Source organism: Fundulus heteroclitus, unplaced genomic scaffold, assembly GCF_011125445.2.
Source record: "Fundulus heteroclitus isolate FHET01 unplaced genomic scaffold, MU-UCD_Fhet_4.1 scaffold_81, whole genome shotgun sequence".
NCBI lineage: Eukaryota > Metazoa > Chordata > Actinopteri > Cyprinodontiformes > Fundulidae > Fundulus > Fundulus heteroclitus.
In genome coordinates this window covers 326,986-347,423 of record NW_023397263.1, presented here as the reverse complement: position 1 = coordinate 347,423, position 20,438 = coordinate 326,986, and the positions used below count along the sequence as shown (strand labels likewise).

The window sequence follows — 20,438 nt, the reverse complement described above, 5'->3', positions numbered from 1 at the left end:
TCGTTTCCACATGGACCGGGCCTTAATGAGGCACTTCTCACCCCGCAGCCTTGCAGCCCCCCTGTTTGGCCATTTTTATAGGGTGCTGGAGGGACAGTGTAATGAATTCTGTGGGTTAATACACCCACACAATTTTTCACAACCAAACACTTCTTTTTTTTCTTCCAAAAATCTGTTTATTGTCTTTTATGTAATAAAAAAAGACATACAGACAAGTAACTCACAAATGCACAAAACACAATAACAACTTAAACATTCAAGGTGACAAACATTAGTTGATTGCAGTGAGAGAATACAACCAAACACTTCTGACTTTACTTGTAGCTTTGGCATCCTTCAGCTTGGACTACAAAGTTAAAAACACCGGATTTACAAAATTGGTCAGCCAGAAGTCCACAACCTTGTTTGGAAGTTCTGCAACAAATACCGTGACGTAATTCTTCTTGAGAGCTTCAAAAATATGACCCAAATAGAATATAGATGCATATAGAATATAGAATGCAGCGCCTGGACAGACTATGTTACACTTTTCTATACTTCTAGAGACTCCAGGTATGCAACAGAATGTACAATGGCTAAAACTTTTACATGGTATGCCCCCTTTAAATCTATGTCAGACAAAGTACTTCCTTGTTATAATTTCTCAACAGAACCCCACTTCAGTAAATGAAGGGAAAAACTGATGGTTCCTAGCTATCAGCCATAAAGCAAATTCATCTTTTTAACACCGCTCTCTGAATTTCCATTAATAAACTCTTCCATCCCTAAAGAATGTTTCATACAATTTTTGTTTTTTACAGTTTAACAAACACATCTTCTTTCTGCTCTTAATTTCATTTTTCTGCATTTATGGTATTCAAAGATCCACCTATAACTTTCTAACGGTTTAATTTGAAATGTGTTAAATATTATGCAAACCACAAAGCAGGGAAAAGGGCACTGTAAAGGTTCAGTTCTGTGTTTAATGGCCGCTTCTGTTCCTGACTTTCTGAAAGGTGAGGTCAATCTTAAACCAGACTGATTTTTCTCCTTGTCCTCCAACAGAATATTTTTCATGGACCTACAGCCACGAGGACACCGTGAGTTTTAGCTCCTATGACATCAAGGAGAGCCGTGGAAGCAACTTCAGTGTCTCTTTTTTCCTGAAGTCCTTAAAGCCAGATGGGTTGCTGTTCCAGCTGAGAAGACCCTCTGCAGAAGATGACGGGGAGGTCTACTTTTCAGTCTACCTGAGGATGGGGAGGGTTTTTGTCAGCTCTCTGCCCGACAGCTCCCCGCTGTCAGCTCCAGTGTTTGTTGCCACTGGGGAGAAGCAGTTTCTCTCTGTGGAAGTCAAACACACACATGTGATCTTTGATCACGCAGGCCTGAACTACAGAATAGGGGAGGTCCCCGAGGTGACCGTTAGCAGCGGAGATAAGGCTTACGTTGGGGGGCTTCCAGAAGGGTGGGACTCTGATTGGTGGGGCGGCCATTTTAAAGGCTGCCTGCAGGACTTTCGTCTGGACTCTGCACATCTGGACCCCGGTGGCTGGAGCAGCTCGGATGGAGCAGCGTATGTTTTGAGCGAAGCTGAAAATTGGAAGAAAGGCTGCATCAGTGACGATACCTGCAAGGTAAGAAATGCTTCCCTTTTTCCACTTTGCTGATATAACTGACTAACAAAACTATCATGTAGTGTAAATTCTATCGTCTTTGTTTTGTGTCAATGTCATGTTCAAAATAACATCAACAACTTAAATGACCGAAATGAACGTCATAATACCTTTTCATGTCCAACCTCAGTTAACTTTGACCTTTAACTGAGGCAGTGAGGTCTGCAGAGCTTTGGATGTTGTTGCGGGGTCTTTTGTGGCCTCTTGGATGAGATGCTGTAGATGAGCTCTTGGAGTAATCTCAGTTGGCCTGCAGCTCCTAGAAAGACTCCCCAGTGTTCCAGGTTTTCTCCACATGTGGGATAATGTCTCTCATGTTCATTGGAGATCCATTGTGTTAGCAATGTGTTTGTAACACTTTTCAGACTGAGATGTCAAACGCTGTTTCTCGACTGTTATTGAATTTCTTTCGGTTCTGCTATAATGTCTTGCTTTTTGAGATCTTTCAGTCAGGCATCCCCCCTCTTTTGCCCTCCCAGTTTTAAACACACTTGAGAACAAGATGCAACAACATGACGTTTGATCCAGCAGAGGCAGGCTCGGGGTCTTTCTCACACCCCTTGCCATCCGGAGTCCGGGGCCTGGAGGAGGGGCAGGCCACCCAGTCGGGGTCTGGGCTGGGGATGGGCGTTGGGTCGGGTGGGGCTGCCGCTTTTGCTCTCCCCTGAAATATGGGAGTAGGGCTTAGGTATGGAGGTCAGGGTGTGGGGAGGTAGCACCACAGGGTTAGTGGGGTGGGCTCTGGTTGGTTGGCCCTTTCGGTTCATGTTGGCCCCATTTCCTGGTGGATGGGCCCGTGGGTCGTCTGGGCTGGGATTCGGGTGGGTGTTAGAACCGGAATATGGACTGGGTAGGTCAGGTTGTAATGGCCAGGTGTGGTTTGGATAGCTTTTTTCCTCTCAATAAATGAAATTATCATTTGATGAATGTTTTCTTTTTTGTTTGTTGTTGTTGTTGTAATCTTTGATATGGAAATGTCATTTGGTGATCTAAAACATTGAGGTGGGACAAATTTGGCTAAACAGAAAAAAATTTGAAAGGCGTTCAAATAGATTTTCATGGGACTGTCAATGCAAGTGCCTGCACAATAGCCCAGTAATGTTGATCAAATGTTGATTGCAAAAAAATACCAGAAGAATGTGTGTGCTGAACACGAAACGCTTTGTTTGTTAAAGAAATGTGCCTGTGAGACATTTGCTATAAAGCTGTGATTCAGAGATGCCTTTTTAAGCTGCGTTACACTGAATGCAAATGGCGCTAACGATGTCGCCACTTTTGTGTGCTTTCGCTCGCCTGACATATGACCGGCGCACAGCAGGTGACAAGCCAGAAATGCAGCAGTACAATGGTGCTATCTAGTGACACTTTCACTTCCCCGCCACTCCAGCCTCCTCACTCACTCGTCTGGGTAGTAATAATTGGTTGAGTCATACAACTCAGGCCGACCGCCACTATCAGCTTGTCTTCCATGTTGAATGAAAACTGCTTTGTCTCTGCTGCAGTCCTTCACCCCACGTCACATCCAGTCTCTGATTGGTTGTCACGACACGCCGAGACAAAAGTTATGATTTTTTCAACTCCAGCAGCCGTCGTTTCACATCCATCGCAGGTGTCACGTCACTCTGTTGTCGCTTTAATCACCAAAATCGTGCATTTTGCGTCTCTAGAGTCGCCCACTTTGCTGCGCATCTCTCCTGTGCTGCAGCTGTACATACGGACATGATGTAAATCTGTCGCTCAGGCCGCCATATTCGTGTTCGGTGTGAACACACCTTTAGAATTACTTTATAAAAAGAAAAAACATATTGAGATAAATTTCGTATATCAGCATTCAGCCTAAAATAAGAGATATTAGTCTTGGTCCATATTGCCCAGTCCTAGTTTTTATACAATAAAGCCTTTCAACTTGTGAGCCAATCTTTGACATTTTACATTTACGCAAACCTGGAAGATTCCCCTTTTTGATTGCAAATTATCATTATCTAACTGCAGGTTGTGAAGTCATGCTCACAAATAATATTCATTAAGGAAATACTTTTAATCTGTTATATGATAAATAATAGTTATGCTTGCACAGCAGGAGAGTGTATTGAGTCCTGCAGCTCACACGGAGGATCTTTGGTCTTCACTTACTGCTAAAATTATTTCATTATTCTGCATTGATTCAAAATAAAATCATTGACTTTAAACACTTATAACAAGGTTGACAAAATTATTACATCATCAAATCAAGTCAATTCTAGCTTATAATTGGGGTTTTGACCAAAATGTGTTCCACCAGCAATGACCATCAAATTCATATAAACATGTCAACAGCATGTTCAAGTTTGTACTGTTGCAGCTCATAGCTCCATTTCTCAGCTTTCCCCTTCCCTGTTCTGCACGTTTGATCTTGCTGTTAGTTTGTGCTAACTAATAATCACCAAGCTTCCCCTTTCCAGACCAAGCCCTGTCAGAATGGAGGAGGATGCTCCATCACCTTCAACGATTTCATCTGTTCCTGTCCAGAGGAATACACAGGAAAGACCTGCCAAACACGCGTTTGGTGCGTCAGCAACCCGTGTGTCCACGGGGGTTTGTGTGTGGACCTTCCTGATGGATATGAATGTAAGAAATCTGTGTCATTCTTTCAGCTGTGGCTGTATAGAAATTTAACTTGCTGTTTAAACAATGGCAGAAACAGCTTAAGCATGGATCCAAGGACCTCCATCTTTATCTGCCTTTCCCAACTCACGCACTGTTTAGAATCTCTCTGGGTAAGCCCTGAGAGTTGGTTCACTCTGTGAGGCTAAAAGATGTTGATGTTCGACATAAATCTGCTCAGAAGTGTTTCAGTGATGCCTGGTAGACCAGTTCTGAAAAAGAAAAGAAGGAAAACAACTCAAAGATATGATGTAGCTAAGGACACTAGATGTGAAATGATCTGTTCTTCCCTGAATACATCCCTCTCTGCCCCTTTTCACACTTAACCACCCCCCCTTACTACTAACAATCTCCAGTTAACTCAACATGGGGGTTTTTCCCTCTCATTTTTGTTAAAAAGCAGGGGTATTTTGTCAAACGAAAAAACACAGTAGTATTTAAAAACTAAAAGCTGTTGATCTAAATAATGAAGAGAACCACGTTGCTGAGTTGTAACGGCTGCAGGTTTAAATTTCAGATCCTTCTGTCTCCCAGGGGGATTTTCCCACCAAAACAAAGATAAACATTAAGACCCTGTAATTACATTTTGCTAAGCTAAATTTCCAAATGAGTTCACACCTGTGCTGTCTTTAGACTAAAGGTAATATACACGGCACACTGGTACATATCCGCATTTTGTGTCAACACTGTTGGCAGGAATGATTCCATAGGAGAGTACCACTCCCACATCGCCTACAATACGTTTAACACCGTGGCATGCACAAGTCGGGCTACCAAGGACTTTTTGAAATCGATGAAACATTCGCAGATGACGCAGATGCAAATTAAACCTTCACCGCAATGGCCAAATAATAACAGTTCATATTTTCGTACTGCACTGTCCTGATGCTTCACTCACCTTGGGAGGCTAGATTGAAACCGATGGCACCGCTTACTGTGCGAATCATTTTGTCAATCATTGCCAGACCACTTTGGGGCACACACCCCATGAAGTGTCATTCCTGGTTGGTCAGGTAATTTGAAAAACTCCTGTTTTTCAAATTACCAGCATAAATGGTAAATCATCAGATTAATGGTAGATAAGATCGTCCTACTTGACACCCTCTTCATAGGAAGAGGGTGTCAAGTAGGACGAGGTGCATCATATATATACAGTGTGTCCTCGTTATACCCTGGATCAAAAAGGAGTAGGTAAGCAGAAGAAAAAAATAAAATACAAAAAGAAATAAGGCTGAGGATTACAGTTGCAGTTGTCAGATCATCAGACAAAACATTTGGGAGATCAGGCTCAGATTGTTCTCCTGTATACTACTGACATTAGTATACAGGTTAGTTCAGTGTAGTCATTGCCATTTTTGCATTTTTGGAAATTAGGTTTATTTAAAAACATCATGAGGTATATATTAAGGGTCTAAAAAGAGAGCCGACATTTGTTAGATCTGACATCGTTGAACCTTTACCTCGCTAACTGACATGAGTTAAGACTAACGGGCTGGTGTATGTTTTCTAACAAACAAAACCAATGTTCATTGAATAACTTGTCATTTCATAAATTATGTATAAACACTTCAACAATAAGGATGCTTTCCCCCCTGTTTGCTGACAGGTTTGCACAACGCCACGTTCGAGAGCAACCCAGTGCAGTACAGCGCCGGAGGCTCCCTGGCTGAACCCATCTCTCACATTTACATGGAGCTGAGGACCCGCTCAGAGAACGCTGTGCTCCTGCGGGCCTCCTGGGGATCCAGCCTGCTGGTGGTGGGCATCCTGGATTTCTCCGTCTGGGTGGAGATCCAGAGTGACAGCGGCATCAAGCCGCTGACCGTTAAAGGAGTCCGTCACGTGGCTGACGGGCGCTGGCATCGCGTGAACATCTCCATGGCTGACTGGAAACGGAAAGCCTCCCCGTGGGTCGTCGCTGTGGACGGAATCACGGACGCCGGCAGCAAGCAGGAGCGCGCCGGGAGTCTGGGCTTCCTCAACAAGAAGGGGGCCCTGCTGGCCGTCGCGGACAGCTTCACCGGCTGTTTGGGCGCGGTGAGGCTCGGGGGGGTCTACCTCCCCTTCGGAGACGACCTCAAAGCGCCGCAGCCGTCGCAGTTTCACGTAGTCGGAAAACCGAAAATCCGCCTGGGCTGCAGCGGCGCGGCGGTTTGCGACTCTGGTCCCTGTCTACACGGAGCCACGTGTGAGGACTTGTTCAACAGGTTCGGCTGTGTGTGTGACACCGGCTGGGAGGGAGATCGGTGCGAGACGGACACCGACGACTGTGCGTCTCAGCCCTGCGTTCACGGCAGCTGTAAGGACCACTTAGCCAGCTTTGAGTGCCGCTGTGAGCCGGGGTATGCTGGCGCGCTGTGCGACGAAGATATCGACGAGTGTGCGCTTCACCCCTGTGAACATGGGGGGAGCTGTCAGGACGGGCTTAACACGTACACCTGTGTGTGCCCCGAAGACTACAGTGGCCCGCGCTGCCAGTGAGTGCTCGCTTTATCATTGCTGTGAATAAACTGTATGGAGTGAGGATTGTCTTAAAAAGATTTGAATAAACATAAAAGGATATATATACATATACATACATTTATAAATATCCAAGTACAAAATACAAATATAAAAATGTGACATACAAATAAATAAACAGATTTATATAAATAAACGTGTCTTTGTAAATATATTTTCGAGATTTGAAAATTAATATGCTTGACTTTGTATGTGGAATCTGCATTTGTGAATCTCCTTTTTGCATTTGTGAATCTCTGCTGGTTGTTTAGTGGAGGGTGTCTTCGCATTCAAATCTAGTGGTATTTATTTGTGGATCTCGGCGTGCAGTAGGAATGTCTCAAAATTACGTCATCGACATAAAAGGAAAAAGGAGATTCACAAATGCAGATTCCACATACAAAGTCAAGCATATTTATTTTCAAATCTCAAATATATTTACAAAGACACGTATATTTATATAAATTTGTTTATTTATTTGTATGTCACATTTTTATATTTGTATTTTGTACTTGGATATTTATAAATATATGTATATGTATATATATCCTTTTATATTTATTCAAATCTTTTTAAGACAATCCTCACTCCATAAAACTGTGCATATAAATATATAGAACATGACACATTGACACATATAAGCAACAAAAGAAAAGACGAAACAACACCCTTCCTCCCAAAAAAAGGAGCAACTACAAAATGCTTTTGCTATGCTGCTTCTTCTCTCTCTACCACATCTGACCCTTTGATACAGTTCTCAGGCATTTTTTTAAATCTTTAAAATAGGACAAAATAAAAGTGAGACATCTCACAAACTGTAGATGGTGTGTGAAATATCAACCATGAAGAGTGCTGTGTCTCGTTTCCCCGTCTGTTTTGGCTGCAGGTTGGTGCAGCAGAACGGAACCATGCTTTAACTTCTAGTTTGCGATCTAAACAAGTTGTGTTTTTGTGGATTTGATATACAATCGGTGAAAAGTATTGATCCATAGTGTCGTTTTTTGCAATTCCCTTTAAAACCATTTTTTCATTCTTTTTTAGGTGGGACTATCCTCCGTTGCAGTGCAACACAGATGTCCAGTGTGCAAATGATGGAATATGCAGCGATGGGCCGTGGGGAGCGAACTGCACATGCATGCCAGGGTTCACGGGCAGCAGGTATAATCACGTTTATTTCTATTCTTCCTCTTTGGACTGCACGCTGGCGCTGTTGGTGGCACTGTTGCCTAGCAGCAAGAAGGTCCTGGGTTTGACTCGGGCTCTTCTTCCATGGAGTTTGCATGTTCTCCCCAGTTACTCCGGCTTCTTCCCGCAGTCCAAAAATATGACTGTGAGGTTAGTTGTTGGTCGGGCAACCTGTCCAGGGTGCCCAGTGCCGGCTGGAGACAGGCACCGGCCATGGCACTCCGGCGGGTATAGGACCTGGACATGTTCTTCTTTCAACGGAGCTCTGAAAAGGATCCGTTGGGGGTGGGGGACACCTGCAGGACTGTAGCCGCTGGGGACCAGGCTAGGAGATTACTGCTCTACCTGGCTTCTACATGACTCAATGTCCTCTTTTTTTCTTCTTCTTTTTTTTTTTTAGGTGTGAAACGGAGATCGATGAATGCAACTCTAACCCCTGTCGGAACGGCGGCTCCTGTCTGGATCGGTTCAACATGTTTGTGTGTGAATGCCCATCTGGATACAGCGGCCCTGTCTGCGATGTCAATGTATGTTTTTTTTTTTCCACTGGTCTTTTCTAATGTAACATCGGCATCTAGCTGAGACCGAGAAGGTGGTAAAAAGCAGTGAAGCCCCCGGCATTGAGGCACGGTGTTTGTTTTTGTGCACATTCACAGAAGGAGGCCCACAAACAGGGAATCCCCTGGCTGATGGTGGTTATCCCGCTGCTCTGCCTCTGCGTGGTGGTCCTGATCATCGGGTTGACCTTCATGCTGCTCACCGCAAGGAAGAAGCGGCAGTCAGAGGGGGCCTACAGCCCTAGTGCCCAGGAGCTGGCTGGAGCCCGGCTGGAGATGGACAGCATGCTGAAAGTGCCACCAGAGGAACGACTCATCTGACTCCAGGCCGCTGGACGAAAGGAGTTAGATGTGACCTGAAAGCTGCGGGACAACCTGACCATTCCAAGGAAAGGTCCAGCCTCCACGACGACGCCAGCAGTCACTCATCCCATAAACGTGGGTTATGGCAGAGCCTTCCACTAGTTGTCTACCAACGCTGTGAGGACTGTGTCTGCAGCATCTCAGTCTCCTGATCACAGCATGTGCTGTACACCAGACCTCTGACTTAAATCCCCCAGCTTAAGCTGTTTTCCTCACGATGACACCAGAACATTCAGACACCTTCCGGAGGTGAACGTCAAGCAGCTGCTGAATTAGTGGAGAGGTTCCTCTGTGCAACATTCATGAAGATGTCAGTTGTTTTTATTTTCTCTGTTAAACACGGTTCATGTATACCGAATGGTTTTATACAGTGCCTTGCAAAAGTATTCGTACCCATCTGCCTTTCTGGAAAAGTTACACGAAGAAAGCCGTTATTGAAAGAAGCTCTGTCTACATTTCGCCAAAAGCCACGTAGAGGACACATGGAGCATGCAGGAGAAAGTCTGGTAGGCAGAGAATAATGTGTGGAGGAGAACCAACACTGCACAGCCACCCTGAACATGCCACCCCCAGCGTGAAACATAGTGGTGGCTTCACCAAGCCATGGGGATACTTTACCTGAACAGAGACAGAGAAGCTGAGTCAGAGTTGATGGATGGAGTTAAATTCATGAAAGCCCTGGAAAGAAAACTTGTTTTCTACAAACAAGCAGGACAGCCACAGGAAACGTGCAGCTAGAGCTGCCATTGGCTGGTTTAGATCAGATCACACTCATGTGTTCGACTGGCCAAGTCAAAGACAAGACCTGAGTCTTTTTGATACTCGTACATCTTTTTCTAAGACGTTCTGCCTCCAGTTTTACTTGAGCTTGAGAAATTTTGAATGGGCAAAAAATCTCAGTCTCTAGAAGGACACACTGGCAGAGACAGACGCCTTCGGACTCTCAGCTGGAATGGCAGAGAAAGGTGATGTCTGAACTTCAGCTCAGAGAAGCTGAATACAAATACATGCCACATTTTCCAGATTTATACTATGGACAGCTGGAAAATCACGCATAGTTTTTCTTCCACTTGACAACGATGCTCTACTTTGTGTTGTAGCACATAAAATCCCAATAAAATCTATTGAAATTTCCGGTTGTAATTAGACAAAATGTGGAAAAGGTGCAAGGGATCCGAATACTTTTGTAATGCACTGTAGCCTGGGTTGGAAACTGTCTGGACCCACAACATCCTGCTAAAGTTTTGTTGACTTATTTTTTTAAACTTTCCTATAAAGAGCAAAAGTCACTCAGAAGCAAAAAGTGTAATGACACTAGGGCGGCTTACGCCTTTTGCACAGTTCTGCTTTTGTCTGTACGTTATCCGATGCTGATTAAGACACACACACACACACACACACACACACACACACACACACACACACACACACACACACACACACACACACACACACACACACACACACACAAAGAACTGCAGACATGTTATGCACCGCAGCACTTTGTATAAACCCTTTAACTGCTGTCATGTTTGCACTGGACGGGTATTTGCGACAAATTTTCATTATTCAGATCTGTTCAGACGTTTTATTCAGCATCACTTCGCAAAACGTCGAGGACGCCCATGTCCAGTTCCATAGGAATCCAGTTCATATCCAGTTCAGCTTAGGTCCGTTTGGATCTAATCAGAAGGTCCAATTCAGATCCAAGTACAGAGTTCAGTTACTTCCTGATACTAGTCAAGTAGTAATTAATCAGGTAGTAATTCTAAGGCAGCCAAGCCAATGGTTTCACAGCGATCCATCATCCTGAGCAAGCACATGGGCACAGTGAAAAGGAACAACTCCCTCTGAGCAGGAAGGGAGCTCCACCAGTGTAATAAAGGGGAAGATTCGCCACAGTCAGAAACAAAGAGCTTTTTGAATAAAACATGCTACAAAAGATAACCGTAAGAATTTCTGGCCTAAGAGAAAAGTTGCTCCGCCCCCCTAAAAAAATGATTTAAAAACGCTTTTTATACCTCCATAGATTACCGTTGTGTGATATCTAAATATATTTGATGATCTGTAATATTTAGGCATGAGAAAAAAAATCCAAAACAGAAGAGATATGTAAGAGGCACATCACTTGATGGACGACTGGATTATTTCCCCCCTTTTGGTCCGCTTAGTTGTGTTGATCTGCTCTTAGTTGCTGTACAGGAAGATAATCTGTGTGCTTGAGTATTCAGTTTCAAATCCCACCAAGTAAAGACTGTTACAGCAGAATAAAACTGCTAAAATCTGAACATTTTGGGGGGAGGGGGGGGGGGGGGGGGTGTGGATCTAATATGGTTGGAGCTCATCCTGTTTTTGAAACATGGTCTACTGAAATCATGTGCATCAAAACATGGGTGTTATTTAAGGATGCCATCTTTTGTCTTCCACTGACATCGAAGCAAAGTTTTATTTTCTTCTTGTACAGATAATGTTTTAGTTAATGTCTTTGCAGTTTGTATTTTGGATGTTTCCACTGCGTTTTCATCAACTGTGTTGCATTTTCACTTTGCAGCCTCAAAACGTCATCCATATCTCTTTAAGTTTCCTTACAGCGACAGAGGTTTATATTGAACCCTGAACAGTTTGAAATGATAAAAGAATCACAAGATACAATAATAGGATGTAAAAATAAATAAATGATTTGGTACTTTTTGATGTAATCAGCATTGGAAGTTCAGTCCTGGCTGTACAGCGTGCATTTCTTATTTTTCAATACAAACGTGTTTTGCTGTTGTCTTATAAATATGTAATTAAACACAAGATGTAAGCTACTTCTACTTTTATTATATATTATCAGTCTGAAGACTTTCCTTAAACCGGACCCGTTTACATACCCAGTAGGTGCAAAATGGGGGATGACGTCTATTTTCAGCAGTTATAATCTGTGACAGACGAGGTGCAACATGGACGGATCAATGCACCCACCACAGAGCAACACAAGGCCAATTCACTTGTGCCTAAAAGTTTCTTAGTGACCAATTAACCTATCAGGAGGAGGAAGTGAGGGAACCTAGAAAGAAGGTGCACATAGACGGAGGACACGCCAACTCCACAGAGAATGCCCCGGCCACGATTGAACCACTTGCTGTTGAGGGCACAGCAACCCAATGCACCACCAGGCAGCCCCCCCCCCGCCCACGCAATTCATAATTAAAGATCAGCACCCTTGTTCTTAACCTTTATTTTTATTTACCCTGCTTGTCATATTTGCCATTATTTTGCATTGGCTTCATATATTTTGCTTTTTTTTTTTTACCCCCCAAAGCAGGTATTCTTGGCTCTGTCCTCCATAACATCATGATTCCATGTTTAGTTAGTTTCCTATGACAACTGATCGGTTCCCCATGGAGGCCGGTGGTTACATTAGTGCTGATCTATGAACACACCTGTAAATAAGTTCACGTGAAAAATACATGGAGTTTGTGGCGTCCTCGTGCTTTGTGCGGCATTCCCAGTAATTATTTGGGGATTCAAATGAAGAGCGCTTTCCAGTAAATACTATGAACATGTCAAAGGTCAACAAGACAAAAATTAATCAAGAAATAAATCCACAACACATGCATGCTTTGCAGACACTTTATTACACAAATACAATAGTTACTGAAAATAGTACTCTTGTACTTAAACCAGTGTGACAACAAATATAAGGTAGGCCACCTGTGACGGCAATGCTAAATATCTATGGCATGCGCTTTTCAAACTTCATAGCAAACTATGAGCAGCGGCAGAAAATATGGGATACAATAAAAAAAAAAAAAAAAAAAAAAGGACAACTGAAAGACTGATCTACTTACCAGAAAGCTGGCGATACCGAAAGCAACTGAACGGCCTGAACAGATATAATTATACTTTTTTTTGTTTGTTGTTTTTGAGATGCCATTTACTAAATAATTCGCTGTTATTCTAAGAAGCAGTTAAATGGAAAATCAATTTTAGCTGTTTCCATGCTGTCCTAAATACAGTTGTGGACAAATGTGCTATTTTTTGTTGTAAACTCCATGAAAGCACAGAGGAAAATGGTTACATCTCCATCGCTGTGACGGACTCACTGATGAAGTCAGCTGTACTGAAGAAAGGAGCCTGTGACAACCAAAAAGCTACGGCAGCATGAAGCTTACCTCCCACGCGTTAAACAGTGAGCCATGCCAAACTATGAGCAGATCAGGGCTGTGTTCCTTCAAGAAAACAATAATGCAGATGGAGAAAGGCACACAATTACAAATGAAATGCTGGTCAACCAAATACAACAATAATGCTGAAATGTCATCGGATGACACCTCTCAACTCTGGCGACAAATAGCGGGAATCTCCTCCAACATCCCAACAGATCCCAGAGTGCTGTAAAAACGTGGGCAACCTGCTTGTGAGCATTTGAAATGTTTAAAACTCTGACATTACCGTGGCGCCACCTAGCATTCATGGTAGGCACTACAGTCAGAGATGGCTGTAGGATTTTATTAAAACAATTTAAAAGCGACAACTAAAAAGAGTACAATAAAATAAAAAATAAAAATCAATAAAAGACTAATAAATCATAATGCGTTTGCAGATTTCCTTTGACTTTTAAGGCTAAACCTGATTTCAGTGGACGTTTGTTTTTGGGGACTGTGCTAACAGTTTCCTTCAAGGCAATTTTTACAAAAGAAAAAATATAAATATAATTATTTTGTCACCAAGACTTTATCAAGATGACAATAAAATTAATTTTATATACAAGAACACATTTAAATATATACATTAAATAGCATTATTGGCAGCTGACACAACGGTTACAAAAACAGTGGATTAGCACATGTGAGAGACGGAAGCTGAGAGGCGCTGGCTCTGGGCTGCCTAAGACGAGGTCTGAGGAGGAGGCGGGCGAGGAGGAGGAGGAGCGGAGTACTCCTCTGTGTCCGAGTCGCTGCTGTCCTCCACGTTCCTCTCCTGGTCGCTGCCCTCGGTGCTCAGCTGGTCGAAACCCTGACGGCTGTAGCCTTTGTGAGACGCAAAGAACTTGCCCAGGTTCAGCGTTCCCACCGCTTTACCTGATGGAGAGACAAGTCAGTCACCTCATGCTGGCATGAGGTCGTAGTTTACAGCACAGATGTCCTGGTTAATGTACGTTTGGGACAACAAGTCAGATCTAAACTCTACCGGCACATGTTTCAGGTCAAACAGAGATGTTCATGCTCCAGTAGTTTGATCGCTGCACTGCTAACCCGCCGATCTCTTGATCATAGTAAACGTAAAGCTCAGTGCTGTTTCTTTACTCTTGTTGTGACCTGTGTGAGTAAAACTAAGAGTCCTGGAGAGGCGTTGACACGTTTTCTGAAACGAAAGTCCGGATGCCTCCGATTTAAGCTTTTTTGCTGTTGCCATGACCCGGATAACTGAGAGTTAAGCAGAGGCAAAGAGTATTTCGCCAGGACTGCTCAGAAAGAAGAAAGTCAATTTTAAAAGCAGAGACTGAGTTGCAAAAGCAGGTTATGATAAACTATACCCCCACAGGCAGTAAACCCCCAGAGTAGAGATAGAATCACAGATCAGATGGAGGGTTAGCCACCGTGCCGCCCTGGTTATTAAGAGACCAGGGACTGTGTGGAAGATCTGCCTCAGGATTATTTCCAGCTAGTCTGGTCCTGTGCAGTCCTTCATAAATATGGGCCGGTTAGGTCCAGACAACTATACAGCTGCAGAAGCTGCCAGGGGTCCAGATATGGAAGCGGTGGAACCTGAGTGCTCTAAGCATATGGGATGATCACACGAGGAACGCCGCCAGCTTAATGCAAACCCAAACTCTAATCATTATTCCGGTGATGCTGGGTATACTGCAGCAGGAAACCAACCATGTCTGGAGGGTAACCTTAACTTACCTAAGAAATGGTTGGATTCCCTGGGCACTGCCTGCTAAAATTATTCATACAGCTGTGATCCCAAAGTAGCCCATAAATCCTTAAAAATGGCCCTTTTTTATGTATTTATCTGGACAATGAATAATGCTCAACTATTATGTTCAATTCTCTATACAGCATAGAACAAAGTCACAGTCCAAAAGGTTGATTTAAGTTTTTGTTCTAGCTGTAAATAACTCACCTCGAATTCTTCCCAAGACTCCTCCCACGGAGCGCGGCTCCATTTTCATCTCATTTCTCTCTGAAAGTAAAAAGCAGATACTAAAGTGAAGTGGCAGACAGAAGCTGACGGGACCAGAGGGGCAGCACCCTGGAGCCTGTAGCTTAACGCAGACCTGGGCCAACAGAAGACAGGTTACATGTTAGGGCCACACCAGTCGGTCAGCAGGGGACCCGAATGCTCCATATCTGAGCTGGATTGATCTTTTATTTATTATTTATTCATTAGTTACAGAACTCTAAATAAATAGTCAAGTATTTCAATAAGGCAACTCGCCAACACTTCCAATATAAGGAAACTTTCTTCTACCCTCCCACCTGATGAGAAAAGTCTAAGAACAATGGATCACATGATAAACTGGAATAGATGCACAGAAGGCTTCACTTTCCTATTTAAAGTATTATTTTGTCAAAACTCAGGATGGATGATAGCGACCCAACATTTGATCTCTAGATTTTTATCTATTATGATGACATTAAAGGGAAGAACAAATTATTGTGCACAGAATCCCACCCTAACCCATTGGTTGCCAGATGTTTCCTGGTGGACCCCCCTGTGATTCAAATGAAAGTTTCCATGCCACAGTTGAACAAAGACAGGCCAACTGCAATAAAACACGAAAAGAAACGTCAATCTTCTTTAAACTACCACTCTTAGAGTGTAATTGGTTTAAGTTTAACTGTGTAATTTAATCCAACATTGCCATGAACATATGTTTTTTAAATAACCTCTCATCTGAGATCGCTCCATGGAGATGGATCTCAGAAGGAGGGGCCATATCAAGAATCCTTGCATATGATTGGATAAACCACTTGTCCATCATCTTCACTGCCGTGCTACAAGCTCTTGCCACACCCGGTAAGGAGAAGGGTGAAAACATCGTTTCCACTAACAAAAGCCTTCAGCGCCGTTGAATATTAATTCCTTAAAACGCCATTTTAAGGAATTAATATTCGGTAGATTGGACAACAATGATGAAAAAGCAGCATCAACGGCACCGCTTGCTTCCTCGCTGAGAGCCGCCATTGTTGTCTGAATCCAAACAGTCGCTTCTCTGATACGTCACATCTATGAAAATCCCGCCTGGCGATCCTGATTGGCTGGTTCATTTTATGAGGTACTGAAATCCCTCCCAATGGAGCCATTCCAGATGGATGTGTGGAGCTCTGTGTAATGAAATCCATCTGGTGAGAGTCAGGTTAGTCCATTTCTACTATGCCTCCTGCAATTACACAAAGCCCCCCCCAGAGGGCGCACCCCCCACTTTGGGAACCACTGCCTTCACCTATTATTGTTTTCAGTCGGCGCCTCACAAACCCCGATATTACTCTATAAAGCCAACATATCCAATAGCAAAGCAGCAAAGGTAACACGTTGTAGACACTTGGTAGTTCTCCAGACCCTTAAACAGAGATCAGACCATTTTCTCGTCATACATACTGTTTTCTCCTCCAGCACATGAAAGACTCCCAGGAAGACGATAACCAACAGGAGGATGAGAAGCAGCGAGACGATGACGGCCGGGATGACGGTCTCCTCTTTGTTTGCCTTCGTAGTGCTTTTCCTCGGTTCAAACTTCCACCACGGGCTGAGTTTTCTCCGCCACAGTTTGCTTCTCTTTGATCGCCTCGGTCTTTGAAATGTTGGATGTGGTCTCAGCTTGGCTTGGGACAAATGCCTCCACTTCTACAGTGGAGGTAAAAACAGACACTGAACTGGGGCGGTAGAGAACATCTGCACTAAAGACACAAATCACTTCTACACACAAAGTTTGATAATCAAATCGATGGAAGGAGGTGGAAGACTTAGACTGCTGGTCTGCTGGTGGTTACTAGAGTCTCTAAAAGTAGAATGGAAGGTAGATCTTTCAGATCTTTCTGACCTGCTGCGTAGGCACCAGGACTTGGATCAGAATCCAAATATTCTGAACTGAGCTGTAATCCGACAAACGTGGACCGCCATGTTTTATTGTCATGACAAAAGTTATCTCAGGAGAACACGAGGGAAACATTTTAAAACACTAGAACAAATGGCTTTTGGATAATAGCTGGAAGATCCAGAACCTGATCCCGGCACCGATGACCCAGTCCAGTATTTTAGGACTGTGCATGAGTCTGACCATCAGAGCTGAGAAGCTGAACTTCAGGAGGGTATTTATCAGGAAGCGGGTGTTGCTTCGTGACTTTGTATGGAACGTTGGTACCGCCAGCCGTTCCTTGTTCAACGTTTTCTGACAGCTTTCACATTTGCTTCGACCCGATGAGAAAGACAGGAACCAAAGTCTTTAGAGAACCGCGTCTGATCTGGGAAAACTGGGAAAGCTTTTCTTGTTCCGGCTGAGAACCTCAGCTTCAGCAGCGCCATGGGACACTGTTTAGTTATGACCCTAAAAATGATTTTACCTTCATCATTCCGACATGTTCTAGTTGACCCAGAATGTTCCGTACATGCAGAGCAACAGAGCATTCGTGTGTGAATTGTTCTCTAAACGCCAACACAGATTTCATCATCTGTCGGGTCTCCATTCAGAATGAATGGAAACATGCGCTTGCAGCTATCCTGTCAATAAGAGATGTCGACCAACAGCCGCCGCTAAGTAGCTTTCTGAACCGGTCCAAATCTAAATCTGCACCGCTCACCTTCCAGCTCCTGGACCTCAATCCCAGCTTTCTTGACAGAACGATGCAACTCTGGAGAAATGAAGAGAGAAACGTTTCAGGTCGAATATGAAACCCCTAAATGAACAAATAAATGTGAGTGAATTATTCAAAGTGCCACGTTAACTACAGAGTCCTCCCGCACACAGACGGCTTCAGCGTGGTGGCAATGAGGATGAACTCACTTTCAGCAGAAAACTTAAAGACTGACTTGCTGCCTGCGTCCCCGACAAAAACACTTCCATCCTTAGTGACGACGATGTCATGAGGCATTTTAAACTCCTGTACGAAAAGGAAAACCCATTCAATCAAACATCCAGAAGTTTAGGAAACATCAGAAGTACTCACACCTTAAAAGCTTTTTATATTTGTCACTTAATACCAGGAACTTCTTTTTGCATTTAGTGACATTTTTAGATGAAACACTAACACAAAGTAGCGCCTGATAGAGTGACACAAAAATGTGAAAAGTGTGGCATGTCGTTGTGTTTAACGCTCCTGAGCAAATCCTTTCGGGCCATTGGGGAACCTCCTTTTGCTTCAGTTCAGTTCTTTATTTGTTGTTGCAGCTTGTGGACCTTCCAGTGAATGTGAACACCATCCCTCAGGGAGCAGTGTTTATGTTCTGAGGGTCAGATTAATGGATTGATGTTTTGTTTCAAACTACAGCTTTCTCCTTGCTTGTCCCTCATGAACGCCATGTTTAGGAGGGCATGACTACCAGCTTTCATTAGCTCCACCTGAGCTGTGGCTCTCTGCAGCTCATCCAGAGTGTCTCTCTGGCTGCTTCCCTGAATAATGCTCTCCTTTATCTGCCTTTCAGTTTAAACGCCTCCACACGGGGGAATCCAACAGGAAATGAGTATCTGTGACTTTACCTGCAGCAGACCGGGAACATTACGCTAAAATGCCATCGGCTGCATTAAACTGATTAAACAATCAGGTATTGAACTTAATCATTAGTCATTACCCGAGAATAATTTTGTACAACCAGTATGGACACTATCGGAGGTGTCCAGCGTTAATGAGAACTGAAATTCATAGGAAAATCCATAAAAAGGTTAAAAACCCCACAGATATCTGATAAATAAGAGTGTTTTTGGTCCCTCTCCAGCAAGTCGGATGTCTAGCTGTTTCTAGATAAAGTCTAAAGGGATGTTGGTGTGCGCCGGTGTTTACCTTCTGGTGGGGCTGAACGGAATCCCGGATTTGTTTGGTTGATAATAATCTAGAACAAAACCCTCCTGGTGGAGCTGAGTGGTAGGGGAGTCTCCGTTCACTGCGAAGATCAGCCCGTCTGCACTGGTTGGAGGAATCAGGAGACAAACGAAAAAGACGGGATGATCAGGTTTAACAAACACAACAGAAGTAAAAAACAAAAAAACAACTAAGTCATGATGTACTAATTACATTTTCTTGCACCATTTTAATGCAGTTATTAATTTCTTCTAAAATAGGAAATTAGCGAGAAAGAAAGCTGAAATAAAGGATTTCTACAAAAGCGAGGTTTAGATGACTAACAAGGGAGAAAGGGATTTCAGGTCTGTCACTGGGTAGCGTGAATCATACAAACCTTCAGCCGGGCTGTAGGTGATGGCAAACACTTCCCCTCCAAACTCCTCGTTCTTTATTTCTTTGACAAACTCCCCGGTTTCTGCTATGAAGCACTGGATGCGGCCCCGTTCTCTTCTCCCGGTCAGCGACGCAGACCTCCTTTCTGTAGGGAAGGAACACCAAGCTGTGGGGGATCCTGAACGGTGTGCGCCTCCTCCTGTCTGACGAACCTTTATCCAGACACAATGCCACATGGTACAGATGGAGAGCTGAATTCCTGTTCATTAAGGTTTAATTATCTTTTTAAATATGCTGAATTTTAAAAGAGGCACATCGTTCTATTTTTTACAGTTTATTGTGCCACCTGTATTAAAACGCCGACTGGATGAACAGAAATTGTGGTTTTCTCACATATTAAACGTGGACATTTTTATAAAATGTAACAAAACAGAATTCTTTCAGGTTACCGATTAGAAACAAATAAGATGAATAGAATAAAATATATGAAACTCTAATAATCAGCACAAAATCCCTCACCATCAGCTAAGCTTTGGCATCATGTCTTTTTCTATCATGTTATAATTTTTTGCATAATTCCCTCTGCTTTTCTGTCGTCACATCCTCGCCTGCTGAGCACATCGGTAAGTTTTGGTTGAGAAACTGACTCTGCTCCGCCATGCAGCCCGGATGAATAGGAGCTATTCACCTGACAGCTTAATGAGCTTGATGAGTTTTTATATTGAAAAACAGAACTGCGTAAAGAACATTTTGCATCTTCATTACACAAAGCAAAAGTAATGCCACCCCGGACTTCGTTTGGACTGCTTCCTGCTGCGTCCGCCATTATCTTTTACTCTTACTACTGCGGTGTGGCTCCGCTTTAGAATGACCGGCAGCATCCTCTCCTGGATGGCGGCCAAACCACAACACTGAAAGAAGGTCTAAGTGCAAGTTACCAGTTAATCGGATGGAACAAACTTGTTATCTAATCAACCAATAATTGACAATTAATCGATTGTTTGTTTGCATCCCTAATCCATATGAAGCCGTGACTCTGTAGTCTATGGCACTGCAGCTTTTCCTTCTCCTGGCCATCTGAGCGTAATGTTTAAGGTAAGGGATGGAATCACATGTAGCTGAAGAAACAATCCGTTTTTATTCCAAACTATTAA

General features: G+C 43.4%; 3 protein-coding genes across 3 annotated transcripts in view; 1 reads left to right on the top strand and 2 right to left on the bottom strand.

Moving 5' to 3' along the window:
• Window positions 1-9,945, top strand: part of crb2a (crumbs cell polarity complex component 2a) — a 36,574-nt gene extending 26,629 nt beyond the window's left edge. Inside the window, exons 8-13 of the mRNA XM_036134401.1 lie at window positions 1,045-1,616; window positions 4,097-4,262; window positions 5,905-6,775; window positions 7,839-7,955; window positions 8,383-8,509; window positions 8,639-9,945. Coding sequence (XP_035990294.1) covers window positions 1,045-1,616; window positions 4,097-4,262; window positions 5,905-6,775; window positions 7,839-7,955; window positions 8,383-8,509; window positions 8,639-8,860 — 2,075 coding nt within the window. The 3' untranslated portion in view covers window positions 8,861-9,945. The remainder of the gene's footprint in view (window positions 1-1,044; window positions 1,617-4,096; window positions 4,263-5,904; window positions 6,776-7,838; window positions 7,956-8,382; window positions 8,510-8,638) is intronic.
• A 2,558-nt stretch (window positions 9,946-12,503) lies between these two features.
• Window positions 12,504-19,944, bottom strand: LOC118562141 (peptidyl-glycine alpha-amidating monooxygenase-like). The gene is made up of 8 exons (XM_036134395.1): window positions 19,932-19,944; window positions 19,286-19,429; window positions 18,892-19,009; window positions 17,898-18,022; window positions 17,695-17,745; window positions 16,632-16,741; window positions 15,017-15,185; window positions 12,504-13,968 (listed from the first exon to the last, which is right to left on the bottom strand). The coding sequence occupies exons 1-8, from the start codon at window positions 19,942-19,944 to the stop codon at window positions 13,775-13,777; spliced, it is 924 nt and encodes a 307-aa protein (XP_035990288.1). The 3' UTR covers window positions 12,504-13,774.
• pam (peptidylglycine alpha-amidating monooxygenase) overlaps window positions 16,919-20,438 on the bottom strand; it is a gene marked incomplete in the record, with an annotated part of 53,227 nt that continues 49,707 nt past the window's right edge. The window contains 1 exon segment of the mRNA XM_036134405.1: window positions 16,919-17,574.

Bases quoted from the DNA above. Each gene is read 5' to 3' on its own strand.
- LOC118562141 (XM_036134395.1), bottom strand. The intron at 19,010-19,285 runs GTTTGTATGATT...CAACCAGTGCAG, and splicing joins CACCTACAGCCCGGCTGAAG to ACGGGCTGATCTTCGCAGTG. The intron at 16,742-17,694 runs GTGAGCGGTGCA...CCTCCACTGTAG, and splicing joins TGAGGTCCAGGAGCTGGAAG to AAGTGGAGGCATTTGTCCCA.